Here is a 15,946-nt window from a genome sequence, read left to right on the forward strand (position 1 = left end):
ATACAAATGTTTTTGACTGAGCTGTTTGTTCTCTCGTGAGGAAACTGGATATAAAATGTAATTTTATTACATTAATAATAAAAACAAAAACGTGCATTTTGCAATTTATTAAGAACAAACAAAAGTATCGACATTAGTGTGCAATAAAATGAACATGGTCTCCCACACAGACAGGCCTTGATTACTTCATGTGACAGTGCTTTCCTGATATATAAACACACATATATGTTTAAAACAAAAGAAACTGTGAACATAAAAAAATAAATACAGCGAAAGAAGCACAGATCAGTAAAGTGGCGTTCGTTATAGCGTGAAAATATCAGAGTGGCAACGGCTTCCACGTGGTCATTCGGACTTCGTGTGAGGGCCAGCGGGGCGAGTCTCTATAGCGCCTCCTGGAGCCTTGCTGTCGGAACTGAAAGGCGGGAGGGGAGAGATCGAGGGATAGCGAATATTTCTCGTTCATACCGTCGCCGACGGAAATCAGACCATCGAAGGAAAGGCAGGCAATGTCTTTACACGGAGAGCTGGAGGCTGAACCGGTACAGCGTTCTGCAAAGCTGCTGTAGCGGGGCGAGTCAGTACAATCTCTGAAAGAGTGCAAGTCTATGGGAGAAAGCGGAGGCTCCACCTGCTGGTGGGAAGGAGGGGATACATTAGATACATTATAGTGGACGTCTAACTGAGGTTCTTCAGGTGTTGACTGTGTAAACACACTAGAATCCTCTTCTTGGTCTGCTACACAGCACTGTTGCTCCAACAGTTTATGCAGGTCAAACTCTGGCTCATGACCATTAACGTCTGACCCCAACACTGACCGAGGCCCAGTTATGAATTCAGGCTCCTCAATCTGTAGATGTTTGCTCTCCTCGGACCTCGGTGGAGAACCAACCAAAGTCAGATCCTCCTCAGAAGATGCCTGATTCAGTGTGTTCTGCGAAACGTCCAGTCCTTGCACATGTTCAGTCGGTCCATCCAAAAGCGAGTGAGGACTTGATTTCTCACAATCCGCATATGCGTCACTCAGTTCCACAAAAGCCTGAGGGCTCTGAGGATCTTCTCCAGGATCCAGCTCTGGAACGCCCTCGTGGCTGAACGATCGGCTGAAACGGCGTGCCCCCTGCCTGCGGAGCCTCACCGTCGACCTCTGGTGGCCGAACTGGGGCACGGCACCCCTCGCGGAACGCAGCAACGCGGCCAGAGCGCTGAAACTTCTCAGCCGCTCTGCCATGGACAGGCGATGCGTCCTCTTGACACCCGGGTCAGAATCTGTGATTTTGTCCTTTTTTCTATCCAGAACTGATCCATACTTTCTCCTCAGAGTACCGTCTCGCCCTTCCTTCTCTTTGTCACCCGCCTTCCTGCCTCCAGTGCTGCTGAGGCCATCTGCAAAGGGCAGGTTTACAGATGCTGACCAGATATCACCATCAAAGACAGGCTGCTTCACGCCAGCTTCCTTTAGAGCTTCATCGGTCTCATCGGAACACGAATCTAAGGCCACCTCGGGCATGCTGATGGACCTGCGGGGTCGAGGGCCCTTCTGGGAGTTTCTCTTGGTTTGTTTGGGCTCTTCCAAAGGCGGCCGTTCATTCTTTTCTGCATCATCAGGCTTTGGACTCTCAATCGCTGCCTCAGGTTGGGCCACAGTTTGGTCAGCAGGTTGCATTACCTTGTATTCTACAACCACCTCTGAATCGCCATCCTCAAGCAAGACCCAGCGATCATCATCATCATCATCATCATCAACAACATCACCACCACCATCACCGGGTTCCTCACTGTCCTCTCTCTGAAGGCCACGGAAAGTCTCCAGAGACTCAGGGTCCTGCATAAAACTACAATTCAGAAGGTCAGGATCGTCGTCCACTTCACTTCCGATTATAACTGCAAGACAGAAGCGGAATTCGGAGAGGAGAACAAATGTGTTAGGTATGGTTTTCAAACAATATTAAAGTTTATTAATACTAAAAAATGATCCAAACCTGTTCCTGGCCCATCTATCACAATAAAAGGTATCTTCAGTGACACTTCACTGTCTGAGTTTGAAGCTTTATCATCGTGGAGCTTTCTGCAGGCACTCAGGCACGACTCAGGGTCATCACACTCCGTCACACTGAGCGCCTGTTCAAAGACATGCAGCAGTGAGAACCCACAGAACTGATCGTCCTTCTGCCCAGAAGTCTTTAATAGCCCTCATTATTAAACCAACAGATGTAAAGGAGCCACAGGCAGAAATGTGTTTCATAACAAGACGTACTTGCAAACGAAAAGGGCTGAATGATAACGTTTACGTAAGAACTCACAGGGCTGCCGTTGCTGCTACTGGACATGGTGAAGAAGCGAAGTGACCTCCTCCTGCGATGAACTCCGTCTTCTTGCTTTGGAGGCCTGAAGAGAACACGCAGCTCAAAGTAAGCTGTAAAATGGCTTGCATGGTATAATTCAAAACACACACACACACACACACACACACACACACACACACACACACACACACACACTATAGCCAAAAGTATGCAGACACCTATTCTAATTATTGAGCTCAGGTGTTCCATTGCTAACAGGTGTATGAAATCAAGCACACAGCCTTGCAGTCTCCATAGACAAACACTGGCAGTTTCCTGGGTCGCACTGAAGAGCTCAGTGACATTAAACATGGTACTGTCATAGGATGAATCTTCTGTATCTGTCAGTCTGATGATGAATCAGATGTCAGGAGAACGTTACACACTGGAACGCAGAGCCAGCAGTAAAGTTTGGTGGAGGAGGGATGATGGGCTGGGCTGTGTTTCAGGGTTTGGGCTCTCAGTTCCAGTGAAGGGTGATGTTGAAGCTACAGCACAAAGACACTGTACACAGTTAAGCTTCCAGCTTTGGGTCGGCAGTTCAGGGAAGAGCTTTTCCTGTTCCAGCAGGACTGAGACCCTGAGCACAAAGCAGTTCCATAAAGACATGGAGTGACCAGTTTGGCGTGGAGGAACTCCAGTGGCCTCACAGAGCCCTGACCTCAACCCCACTGAACACCTCTGGGGTGAACTGGAATGGAGATTGTGAGCCGGTCTCTCTCGTCCAACATCAGCGTCTGACCTAACGAATGCTTTTTAGACCGAATGGGCACAAGTTCCCACAGAGACTCTCCATCTTGTTGAAAGCTTCCCAGAAGAGTGGAAGCTGTTACATTCAATAAAAGGAGGGGAGGGGGTCAACTCCATACTAATGCCCATGGTTTTGGAATGGGACGTCCAATGAGATCATATGGGTGCAGAGTATAGGTGTCCATATACTTTTGGCCATATAGTGTGAGTGTGTATATTTACACACACACACACACACACACACACACACACGCACGATATATGTGAGAAAGGTAAACAGCAGTAAGAATGCTATAAATATGCTTGCAGTGATGCAATTATGTGATGTATTTGGACAAATCGCAGACAGGGCGAGGTTTTAAATCAGAGAAGGCAATCAGCCAGCAATTCAAAGGCTGTGGTTATTAACAGTGCCCCCTGGTGGCAGACTGACCGATATGACTTTCTTTGTCTTCTTATTTGACTCTTCCTCTTTGAGACGTTGGGGTGGAGATCCTGTTTGTTGTTCTTCATGGCCTGAGGACTCGGACCGCCTGTGGATTCTGATCATAATCAGACTCAGCAACAGAACAAGAGCCGGGCAAGATATACAGGAGATGTGTTTATAATATTTATATGAAAAATGTTTCTGTTTCACTACAGCCGACTCACCATCTGCAGAATGGCTGCTGACTGACTGGCTGTCCACCCTGAGGTCATGTAGTGACCGCCTGAATGCTCATATAATGGACAAAAACATCAATAATTCACCACGTAAGACATTAATCAGCTCATTTCCGAGTCTCGCATCTCCGTAGGTTCGGATGTTCCGTACCTCTTCTTGGCAGATCCATCCATATCCGTGGTGGTTTCCTCAGAAGCTTTACGCTTCACTGTGCTCGGGGATTGTGGGGTTGGACTTTCGAGGAGCAGCTGGTTTTCTGGAGAGAAGATGACATTAAAATAATCGTAATTATAATCATGTTTATTTAACATAGAAAGTACTACAAATTCACAATTACAGCTACATAAATAATGCCTCTGAAAGAAAACAGAGAAAAGACAAAACACACGACTATCACGTTCTGTGGTTTACCTAACGGAGCTTCTAAGGTCATAGGTGGACCAGTGGGCGTCCGAGCAGGCTTCAGTTTGGAGAACGCGTCCACAAATATCTCTAAAAGCACAGGCAGCATTAAAGAAACGGAAACAGCTCAAGGGGTAAAACAGTTTTTAGCTGGAAGTTGCTATAATTTGATGATACACTCTGTCCACTCTATCAGCTCCACTGACCGTTCAGTTCCACTCTGTAGTTCTACAGTTACAGACTGTAGTCCATCTGTTTCTCTGATACTCTGTTACCCTGTTCTTCAGTGGTCAGGACCCCCATGGACCCTCACAGAGCAGGTACTGTTTGGGTGGTGGGTCATTCTCAGCACTGCAGTAACACTGACGTGGTGGTGGTGTGTTAGTGTGTGTTGCGCTGGTCTGAGTGGATCAGACACAGCAGTGCTGCTGGAGTTTTAAACACCTCAGTGTCACTGCTGGACTGAGAATAGTCCACCAACCAAAAATATCCAGACAACAGCGTCCTGTGGGCAGCGTCCTGTGGGCAGCGTCCTGTGGGCAGCGTCCTGTGACCACTGATGAAGAACTAGAGGATGACCAACACAAACTGTGCAGCAGTAGATGAGCTGTCGTCTCTGACCTTACATCTACAAGGTGGACCGACAAGGTAGGAGTGTCTAATAGAGTGGACAGTGAGTGGACACAGTGTTTAAAGACTCCAGCAGCACGGCTGAGTCTCACTCTCTCATATGAAGCGGCCGGTCAGCGTAAGTCTGAGATGTTCTAGATGTTTATTAAACAGAAACGCTCCTGAGTTTAACCGAGCAGCTCCTCTCTGAAGCCTCACCTCCAACACTTCTCCTCCTCTGTCTCCTCAGACTACTGTACACACTGAGTCCAGCTCTCTTACTGAATGCAGCGCCATCTGCTGGAGGAGTGGACTCACTCACGTCCACTGATCCCAGTGAGTCCAGCACAAAAGGAGGCAAAACTCCTGACAGGTACAGATCACAGGACAGATTACAGGAGACCGAATTTCGATCAGACAAACATCACGCTTGGTACACTTTGGACCCAGAGAGTCATATACGCTCTAAAAAGATGGTTCTTCAAGGGTTCTTTAGTATAGACAGTGGTTTTATATAGAACCTTCAACATGCTTAAATGGTTCTCTGCATGGTGAAATGGTTCTTCAGATTGTTGGAGAACGTGTTGTAAACTGTTCAATAATGCATCTTTTTGAAAATGGTTCTATGTAGCACCCAAAAGGGTTCTGCTATTGTTACGACGTCAGCACTACAACAGAAGTCCTGTACAGAACCATATACAACACACTCTCCATCAATCTAAGTATGCAAAAGGTTCTTTGAATGTTCATGGTTCTATACAGAACCCATCTTTACTCAAGAACCATCTTTAAGAGTGTACAAAATGTTTTTGTGTTATAATATCACACACAGACAGACAGACAGACAGACAGACACACAGATAGGCAAACACAGAGACACACAGACACACACACACAGACAGACAGACACAGAGAGACACACAGACAGACAGACACAGAGAGACACACAGACAGACAAACACAGAGAGACACACAGACAGACACACACACAGACAGACACAGAGAGACACACAGACAGACAGACAGACAGACACACACACACAGAGACACACAGACAGACAGACACAGAGAGACAGACACAGAGAGACACACAGACAGACAGACACACATACACACACAAACAGAGAGACACAGAGAGACAAACACAGAGAGACACACAGACAGACAGACACAGAGAGACACACAGACAGACAGACACACACACACACACACAGACAGACAGACAGACAGAGACACAGAGAGACAGACAGACACAAAACTCTTCTTTGAAGGAAAAATGCTGAGCTATTCTTTAAGCCCCCCCAGTTGTACCTATGCGATCAGCATGTATAATGAGGGCTTTCATGACCGCTGTTTGTTGGTCCAGCTGTTTCTCCGTGTGGGTGGTCAGCCTGCCGGGCTGACTCGGACACTGCAGCAGGTTAGGAGCCATCACCAGCGCCAGATTCCCCGCCTCCATCCTGTTCTCATCGCACCTGAGCAGAACCAGAAATCAGTGTTACTGCAGCGCTGAGAATGACCCACCACCCAAACAGTACCTGCTCTGTGGGGGTCCTGACCACTGAATAACAGAGTACCAGAGAAACAGATGGACTACAGTCTGTAACTGTAGAACTACAGAGTGGAACTAAGCGGTCAGTGGAGCTGATAGAGTGGACAGTGAGTGCAGAAACAAGGAGGTGGTCAGAATGTCCTGCCTGATTGGTGCAGAACTTTACTGCTACTTCTATCAGCAGTCACATCATCAATAAACACCAGTGCGCCACTTCCCTTCCTAGCTATACATGCACTTGCCATAACACTACCTCCACCATGTTTGACAGCTGACATGGCATTCTTGACCAGACCAGACCAGACCAGACCAGACCAGACATACGCCAGTCACTTCTAGAATGTTCTTTACTTGACTAGATGTTCACCATAGACAGAATCCTGCAGTCATCATTCAGTCTTCTGTGCTCTTCCAGGCTATTTGGTGTTGCTGAGCTCACCAGTGCATTCCTTCTTTTTCAGACCTGCTGATTTGGCCACCTAAAGTTTGGTTCGTTCTGTTTTTTTCCCCCAGCCTAACGACGCCCCCTTCATTTGCATCGAAAACTCTTTAAATCACATACTGAGAGCTCCCAGGAACAGCCACCAAATGACAATTCAGTGCTTGCAATCATGTCAAGACCACTTATCTCCTTCATTTCTCATGAGAACATGGGAGCAGGCCACACCTGGTCATGAACTTGCTCATCGGTCAACTGTCCAATTACTTTTGAGGCTGTAAAAATCCACGAAAAAAAGGCCGTAATCCCTAAACGCAAACTTCAATGCCATTTCGATGGAATAAACACACAAAGAAACAAAGAAAAAGAATAAAAGGTCTGGATAACGAAGCAAGTCATTCTGGAAAAGAGTTTATGCCAAATTCTGTAAAAATAAACGCACTGATTTATGAAAATTGATAGAAAAGGTCACATAGCAGAGAATTTCATCTGAAATTTGCGGGCAGACTTTGATTTGAGAAGCAGAAGTGATTTCGGCTATTCTGACCTGTGTGCGACCTGACCGAGGAACGTGCAGAGGTATTGGAGAGTCCGTGCGTGTGCTGGGGGCAGCAGCGCCGTGAGCAGCAGCGTGGCTCGGTCTCGCGCCCCCTGAGGGTCACGCTCGGCGTCCAGCGTCTGAGCCTGGCACAGCGGGCCCTGCAGGTCCGCCGGGATCAGGGGCTGCGGCAGCTCCCGCAGGAACTGCTTCAGTACGGAGGCCACGTCACACGGCTGCAGAGAAGCATCATGAGGAGGGCAGAACACGCGCTCCCCCCGCTCCAGGCCTGCCTGAGGGGAGAGACGTGGAGAGCAGTAGTGCTGGATGAAGTACACAAACCCTGTACTCGAGTTAAAGTCGAGACCCCCAAGGTAAAATATTCCTCCAGTAAAAGTAGAAGTTCCTCCCTTTAGACCTCCACTGGAGTAAAAGTACTAAAGTATTTCCCTTCAAATGTACTTAAGTATAAAGTAAAAGTACTAAAAGAGGAATTCTGGCTCTGATGTCCTGTTATCATTTTTATAACCAGACTGGCTTCATGAACTCATTTCAGGTGAAAGTCCTCCAGCGTCTCTCTTGGTAAACCAGTCTTTTAATAGAACGTCATTAATTAGTGACGCTGACGACTATTAAAATGATCAGAAGCACAAAACACTGAAGGTAAACAGTTTCCATCAGGGAGAACAGAGTGGCTCTGAAATCACTTTTTACACACAAGCAAAGTTTCAGTTTCAGATTTATTTACAACTTAGTTCCAAGTTTAAGTTGAATAAAAACTGGCTTTAAACTCAGGATCACAGATGAGCTCCTTTACTATGTTGATCTGTAGGCGTCTGTTCATAAACATAAACCAGCCCAAACTCATTTACTATAAAATGAAATGGTGTTTGTAGAAATTCAGAAAAAAGCCGCGTCAGTCTCGACTGCATATGTGGACATATTTCTATATTGAGCTCTATTTACACAAAGTTAGGTTAGTTCATCATTTATGTTGAACAGACTCTCCCAAAGTTTTACGCTGCTGCGCTGACGTTGAACCGCGTGCTGCACTGGGTCGGTATGACCAACAGGTCAAAACAAGCTCTAAACAAAGTGACCGCTGGGCCCTGATTGGTGCTCTGGCTTTGCGCTTCTTTCGGCAGATCAGCTGCTTTGGGTGAATAAAATATATTAAGTCAATATATTTATACATTATAAAGTATAGTATTAGTACAGAATAGTATTATTATAGTATAGAACAGTATAGTGTAGTGTAGTGTTAGTATAGAATAGTATTAGTACAGAATAGTATAGTATTAATATAGAATAGTATAGTATTAGTATAGAATAGTATAAAATAGTACAATGTAGTATAGTGTCAGTATAGTACGGAATAGTATAGTATTCATACAGTATAGAATTAGTATAGTATTAGTACAGAACAGTATTTGTACAGAACAGTGTAGTATACTATAGTATAGAATAGTACAGTATAGTATTAGTATAGTACAGAATAGCCTAGTACAGAATAGCCAAGCCTAGTATATATATATATATATATACTATATATTTTTATATTATATACTAATATATATATATATTTTTAATTTATATATATATATATATATATATAATTTTTTTTTTCATTTTATATATATATATATATATATATATATATATATATATATATATATATGATATTTTGCTAAATCTAACCAAACTGAAAGGCAGTAACTGAGCAGATGTAATAAAATGCTGTTTAAACACTTCACAAGAAGCTTTAATGGAAAAATCCGTTCAGCGTAATGGGTTCCTACCCGCAGAGCGCGGATGCGGCTCAGTGAGCCGGTTTTCCTGAAAAGCCCCTCGGTGTGCAGGTTCCGAGATAAATACTCACAGACCTCCACCAAGAAGCTGGAAAACAGGAGAGAACAGGACACTGAGCGCTTTCACACAGAAATCACTGTAAACAGCAGCTAACCTACACAAAAGATGGTTCCTCAAGGGTTCTTTAATAAAGACAATGGCCCTATATAGAACAATGATCACTGGAAGAACCGGTGACATGCTTAAAGGTTCTTTGCATGGTAAAACGGTTCTTCAGATTGTGGAGAATGAGTTGCATATAGCACTAGAAGGGTTCTGCTACTGTTACAATGTCAAGCTTGTAACAACAGAAGAACCCTTTTTGGTGCTAAACAGAACTAAATCTTCAAAAAGATTCTACATAGAACCATAAACAGCACATTCTTCAAAACATCTGAAGAACTGTTTCCCCATGCCAAGGACACTTTAAGCTTGCAAAGGGTTCTGTATAGAACCATGTTGTCTATTTAACAGCCATGGAAGAACCATATTTTTAAAGAGAGTACAGTTACACAGACTTATGTGATTATGTAATAACTGTTAATGGTTCTATATAGAACCACATACAGTGCATTCTCCATCAGTCTGAAGAAGTACGGTTCTTTGAGTGTTTATTGTCCTATATAGAACCACTGTCTCTACTAACGAAGCCTTGAAGAACCGTCTTTAAGGGTATTCAGACAGAGCTTAAAGGCTGGCCGAACACGGTTTTAAGACTAAAATGAAACATTACAAAGGAACTGGACCTACAGCGGCACGGAGCCGTCCAGCTCGGTCAGATGGTGCTGAGGGAGCGACTGCAGCTCACGTCCGAAAGCGAAGGCCCGGAGGTTCTCCTGGGACTAAGAGGACATGCAGATACCTGAGAACACACTTCTCTGCATTTAAAGGCACATTCATGCACTTCTTTCAAAGGGATTAGGCGGAAACAAGTCGCTCAGGTTATTTTTGGTGCTTTCTAGATAAACCTGCCGAGTCAGAGCCGCTCACAGTGGTGGTGATGGGAACCAGACGTCCCCCTCTAAAAGCTCCTCACAGTGGTGGTGATGGGAACCAGACGTCCCTCTAAAAGCTCCTCACAGAAAGTTCCTACATGAACTGGTTCTGAATTCACTGCCTGATGACTGAGACGCTGTTTTATGAGAGTTTAGAGAACTTCAACTCCATTCATGGTGGAGGGAGACATGCAGGGCGCTGTGCGGCAAAATAGTCCCCAAAGAAAACTCATTATTCCAGATTTTCCACTGTTTTCCATCATCAGCATTCCATATAAGCTCAGAAGACTCGTGTAGGTTCTCTGGTGGTTCTGGATGGTAAATAAAGTGTCTATATCTGTGTTGTAGTCATGGCGACGCCTGGTTCCCATCACCGCCACTGTTAAGACGTCTGAACCGTTTCACACCAAACCCCTCAGAATGACATCCCAGCCACTGGATTATGAGGGAATTTTTTGGAAAATGGGTGGAATTCCCCTTCCACTCTTTAGACTGCTCTGCAGCTGCTCACAGCCTCTCAGTCTGGAGCTTCATCCTGCTCGTTTTGGACCAAAAGGATCAGAGAAGAACCTCGGTTCCTCTGCTGAGAGATGCTGGGATGTTCTAAGAAGTTCCACTGCAGTTCTATGGGGGGAACTCGGCACTCCGTGAGTTTCATAAGGGTTCATTTAAAGCTCGAGCGGTTTCTAGCTCACCTCTGATTGGCTCTGTGTTTGAACGAAGCTCTTCCAGTTCCTCACTCGAATCCCAGCCGTTTTCAGCGCGCGCACCACGGCGAGCACGCGCTCGCGCTGCCCAGGTACAGCACGCATCTCAGCACTCACCTGTACACACACCTGCACCCTCACCTGTACACACACACACACTGCTCACTCCGCATTCAAATCAGTGCGCATGCGCACTCATTTGCCCCCCCAGGGTGGTTTGAACGGCAAAGTCGAGGCTCGAAACATGATTGGCTGCGAATTTGATCACCTGGGCAACAACTGTGCGTAAGTACGTAGGCTAGTTTTACCGTAAGATGCGCACAAGAGGAAAGCTAATTAATATTCATAAGGCTCCACGCGTCTGATTGGTAGAGCCAAGTGTATGTATGACTCTTAACAACCTGTTTAATATGCAGCAAATGCAGTTTCTTTATTAATCATACAGTGACGTGTACGCACGCGTAACAGTCTGTGGGCTTGGCCAATCAGACCGCGAGTTCTGCGAGGAGCTTCATGAATATTAATAAGCTTCCCCGCAAAGAAAGCTTTACGCTGCTGGTGAGCGAACCGGGTTTTGTGGAGTCGACTCTGACGCTCGACTCCTGCCGCTGGAATCGACTCCTCGACTCCGCTTTGTTTTAACCAGACAGGCCCAATACAGCACATCACTCTTAAAATAGATGGTTCTCCAAGGGTTCTTTAGTAAAGGAAATGGCTTTATATAGAACAACGAACACTCAAAGAGCACACTGCATGACTAAAGGGTTCTTCGTATGGTGAAATGGTTCTTCCGATTGGAGAACGTGTTATATGCTTCTGTATAGACCCTTTTTGAAAAAGGTTCTACATAGCACCAAAAAGGGTTCTGCTATTGTTACGATGTCAGGGTTGTTACAATAGAAGAACCCTTTTGGGGTTCTGTATAGAACCATACTAACATCAATCTGAAGAACCATTCATGCATGCAAATTGTTCATGGTTCTAATCAGAACCACTGTCTATACTAAAGAACCCCATCGTTTTTAAGAGTGTACGGAAGGTTTTCGGAGGTTCTTTTTTAGTTATAATATCAGAAACAAACGCTTGACACAAAGGGTTCTATATAGCACCAAGAGGGTTCTGCTATAGCCATGATACAAGCTTGTTCTATATAGAACCATGAACACTCAAAGAACCCTTGGCATGATCAAAAGGGTCTCTGCATGTTGAAATGGTTCTTCAGTGTGATGGAGAACGTGTTGCACATGGTTCTATACAGAAAATATTTGAAAAGTGTTCTTCTGTTGTTATGATGTCAGACTTGCAACCACAGAAGAACCCTTCTATAGAACCATATACAGCACATTCTCCATCAATCTGAGGAACCATGTCACCATGCGAAGAACCTTTTGATCATGCAAATCTTCCTCTTGACTTGACTCCAGTGTTCATGGTTCTATATAGAACTACTGTCTTTAGTAAAGAACCCCTGAAAAATAAAGACTTTAACACAAAAAATCATCCATCATAACAAATTTACACCTTTCTGTGCTCATGATCTTTACTCTGAACAGCGGCATCTGGCGGTCATGTGGTGCAACTGCAGGCCAGATCATACGAATAGCGTCATGACTCGTTATTAATTTGGCATTATGGCAGGATCCCAGCGCAGCGAGTGGGCTCCTCCAGATATGCTGCCCCCTGCTGCACAGTCACCATGCATCCAGCATTCCTGTGAAGAAGCTCCAAGCTCTCCGATACCTGCATCAAGCTGAGGAACATGCAGCAGAGCATGAGCACCTGAGAAGATCCATCTAATCAGTCTTCAGTACAGCAGACAAACTCGGTCGTTCTGAACCCCATAATGACCAGGTCCAGCCGTCTGCAGCGCAGTTATCACATAATCACACACTTCTTCATAACTCGGCTCTTCAAGGGTTCTTTAGTAGAGAAAATGGTTCTACACAGAACTATCAACGCTCAAAGAATCCTTTGCATTCTCAAATAGTTCTCTGCATGGTGAAATGGTTCTCCAGATTGATGGAGAAGGTGCCGTAGATGGTTCTATATAGAACTGTTTTGAAAAGGGTTCTATAGAGCACCAAAGCATGTTCTTCTATCGCAACAAGCTTTTTGGAGCTACACAGAACCATTAAAAAAGGCTCTGTAGAACTACAGACAACACTCTCCATCAATCTGAAGAACCAGTTCACTAACCTTTTTGAAAATGGTTCTATGTAGCACCACAAAGGTTTCTATGGTTACAATCTCAAGCTTGTATACAACAGAAGAACCCTTTTACCGTGCTACATGGAACCATACACAACAATCTGAAGAACCATTTCGCCATGCAAAGAACCATTTGAGCATGAAAATGGTTCGTTATAGAGCTCATGGTTCTAAACAGAACCATTCCCTTTAGTGAAGAACCGTACTAACAGCTCAGTGTGTTTAAACACTCGGCGGTCGGCGTAATGAGCACACGGAGCCCGTGTTGATTAGGGAAAGCAGACTGTTTATTGATAGTGAGTTCTGATAGATCTGATCGGTCTGGAGAGCAGATGAAGTCGGTTTCAGGGAGAACCTCCAGCTGGTTCAGCGTCACAGCTACATAAATAAGGACTCTGTACAGTAAGAGCTCACAGCTTCATGTTCACCACAAAATCCTCTCCTTTCTTGATGGAGCCCTTCAGCTCAGCCATCGCATCGGCCACCAGCTTCTCCTCGAAGGCCGAGAGCTTCCCCAGGCCCAGGTTCTTCTCAATGCCGTTTTTCTGGAAGGAGAGAAAAGGACGATTCAGAGTCGTTACACACGAATATCAGAGGGTTTACGCTTCATAAAGCGCAGCGATGGTGCAACAATTACATTCTGGCTCCTCAGGCAGGATTTAAGGTGGAACGGGAAAATCGGAACAAGAAGTTGGCGAATGAGAAGCGACTTCACCTTCAAAAAAAAAAAAAGACATTTTACAAGAAACCGTTCTACTTCTGAGGAAACGTTTCCTGCCAGAGATGCGAGAAAAGTTCAGTGTAAACAGAGCAAAGCGGGTCTGCGTTTCAGTTTATATTAGATTTTTAGTCTATAGTGGCACATCAGCACACACAGAGACGCATTTACAGCCGAGATGGTAAAACGGACAGTGTAGTGGCTCTCAAGGTGGTCTGGTTTTTGTTGAAAGGGCAAAAAGGCTCTTCTTAACATTTGGGGTATGACCCCTGGCGTAGGGCATGCGTCAGGCTCCAGTCCTCGCTGGCCTTCAGACCGGGGTAAACGCTGCCCTCTGGCCTGGAAGGTCCCCAGGTGAACACGCCTGATTGAGGGTGCTGAGACACCGAGTGTTGATTTGAGATGCTCTGTTTACTGAACGTTAGGACTGTAGGAGTGTGTGTAACGGACGCTTAGCTCAGTAAGGTGTGTGTGGCGCGGCATGGCGTACCCCGAGCAGAAGCGGCGTGGAGAAATATTTACACTCCGTCTCTTCCGATCTGACGAAGGCACACTCCACTACGCCCTCCTTTCCGTTCATGGCGTCGAGGAGAGAGAAGGTGAACCGAGCTCCGGCGTAGGCCATCGACAGCGTCGCCGATCCTGCGGACACAGTCAGGCTTACATTCAACGGCTCACCGTCACACGCCGCAGCTGAAGCTTTACATTCATTTAAATAAACAGGCTGCCTTAAAACTGTCCTTAAAACTGGATGGTCAGCGCCAGCGCTGCCGGGCGCGGGCCGGTCAGCGCCAGCGCCGCCGGGTGCGGTCAGTTTGAGTAGTGTGAGTTCACAAGTGCTCAAAAACATAACAGGGATGCTGAAATATCACAAACAGTCGGTGTATTTTGTTGTTGGACTGACCCGCTCCAGCCTTGGCCTTCACCACCTCCGTCCCTGCCTCCTGAATCCTGCCAGTCAGAGCGGACAGCTGGTCTGCAGGAAAGTCCACTTTAGGAGTGCACTGCGGAGACAGGGATCGTCACACTTCCGTTAATCAGGGAATCAGATCCACTGCACCGAAGGGTCTCATCAATAAACAGGCACACGCGTTTAATGAGCTGTAACCACACTAAATTCTCTCAGAGCCGCACAACGCTGGGCGTTTTCTGACCGCACCTGTGAAATCAGAGGGATGATCGTCTTTCCAGCGTGACCTCCGACAACCGGCACGTTCACCCGGGCGGGGTCGAGACCCTGGACACCAAACGAGAGGAAAACACATGAAAAGCTGAGAAGAGAACAAAGATCAGAACAGCTGGTCTGAAGTCGCTGTGCAGCGTGAAGGACCTCCTGCTCACAGATGACCAGAGACTCACCTTCAGCTCAGCGACGAACGTGTTGGCCCTGACGATGTCCAGCGTGGTCACTCCGAACACTCTGTTGGGGTTGTAGACGCCGCGCTTCTTCATCACTTCAGACGTGATGGGGACGGTAGAGTTCACCTGCAAACACGGACAGTGTGAACCCCTAGCATTCATCATCATCATCATCAACATTATTATTATTACTACTACATTTATATTTACAGCATTTAACAAGCACTCTTATCCAGAGCGACTTAAAAGCACTTTTGTCTATCTAGAGAAATTATTATTATTATTATTGTCATTTATTATAATTATTATCATCGTCATCATTATTGAGGTGTTGGGCTCTTACAGGGTTAGCGATGATGCAGATCATGGCCTCAGGGCAGGCTCGCGCGCAGGCGTCGGACAGAATGGCCACGATGGTGGCGTTGGTGTTGAACAGGTCATCACGGGTCATCCCTGACAAACAGGAACAGAGACCACCGTAAACTCACAGTCCCACTGACTGAACTACAGCCTGTACTGAATCAGTGAACCGAATCACGAGCTGAATCAACACTGCAGAGTCGACACAGAGAGTCACCTTACAGGCCTTTACAGCACACCGGACAGTCACTGAGCGTGGAGAGCTCTTTAATGGGGAGGACAAACAGGTGGGAACAGGAAAAACCTGCATTACACACAGACATAAGCATTAAACCTGAAAATCAAACCTACCAGGTTTCCTTGGGACACCAGCAGGAATGACGACGACCTCACAGCCTTTCAGCGCAGCGTCCAGCTGGTCGGGACCAATAAAACCTGTGGAGACAAAGAAA

General features: G+C 45.9%; 2 protein-coding genes across 3 annotated transcripts in view; both read right to left on the reverse strand.

Moving 5' to 3' along the window:
• Nucleotides 1-92: 92 nt before the first annotated feature.
• Nucleotides 93-11,066, reverse strand: zgc:153345 (uncharacterized protein LOC566129 homolog). Of its 2 annotated transcripts, none has more exons than XM_017683547.2 (13): nt 10,838-11,066; nt 9,898-9,989; nt 9,099-9,195; nt 7,309-7,592; nt 6,082-6,245; nt 4,990-5,136; nt 4,171-4,251; nt 3,910-4,015; nt 3,747-3,805; nt 3,529-3,628; nt 2,304-2,388; nt 1,983-2,121; nt 93-1,884 (listed from the first exon to the last, which is right to left on the reverse strand). In XM_017683547.2, the coding sequence occupies exons 1-13, from the start codon at nt 10,952-10,954 to the stop codon at nt 320-322; spliced, it is 3,036 nt and encodes a 1,011-aa protein (XP_017539036.2). In that variant the 5' UTR covers nt 10,955-11,066; the 3' UTR covers nt 93-319. The 2 variants fall into 2 exon arrangements, with proteins under 2 accessions (XP_017539036.2, XP_017539035.2); XM_017683546.2 differs by having other exon boundaries at nt 3,529-3,637.
• Nucleotides 11,067-13,322: 2,256 nt separating this feature from the next.
• The window catches only part of mdh2 (malate dehydrogenase 2, NAD (mitochondrial)), a 9,265-nt gene continuing 6,641 nt past the window's right edge, over nt 13,323-15,946 (reverse strand). Inside the window, exons 3-9 of the mRNA XM_017683548.2 lie at nt 15,846-15,929; nt 15,478-15,587; nt 15,135-15,260; nt 14,935-15,012; nt 14,680-14,779; nt 14,266-14,417; nt 13,323-13,602 (exon numbers count right to left, since the gene is read on the reverse strand). Of these exons, the coding sequence (XP_017539037.1) occupies nt 13,468-13,602; nt 14,266-14,417; nt 14,680-14,779; nt 14,935-15,012; nt 15,135-15,260; nt 15,478-15,587; nt 15,846-15,929 (785 nt within the window). The 3' untranslated portion in view covers nt 13,323-13,467. The remainder of the gene's footprint in view (nt 13,603-14,265; nt 14,418-14,679; nt 14,780-14,934; nt 15,013-15,134; nt 15,261-15,477; nt 15,588-15,845; nt 15,930-15,946) is intronic.

This window comes from Pygocentrus nattereri, chromosome 18 (assembly GCF_015220715.1).
Source record: "Pygocentrus nattereri isolate fPygNat1 chromosome 18, fPygNat1.pri, whole genome shotgun sequence".
Taxonomy (NCBI): domain Eukaryota; kingdom Metazoa; phylum Chordata; class Actinopteri; order Characiformes; family Serrasalmidae; genus Pygocentrus; species Pygocentrus nattereri.

Excerpts from the sequence above, each read along its gene's own strand:
- zgc:153345 (XM_017683546.2), bottom strand. The coding sequence starts at position 10,954 with ATGCGTGCTGTACCTGGGCAGCGCGAGCGCGTGCTCGCCGTGGTGCGC. Across the intron at positions 5,137-6,081 it reads TATACATGCTGATCGCATAG|GAGTTTTGCCTCCTTTTGTG; the intron begins GTACAACTGGGG and ends TGTACCTGTCAG. Across the intron at positions 4,252-4,989 it reads GAGGAGGAGAAGTGTTGGAG|AGATATTTGTGGACGCGTTC; the intron begins GTGAGGCTTCAG and ends CTGTGCTTTTAG.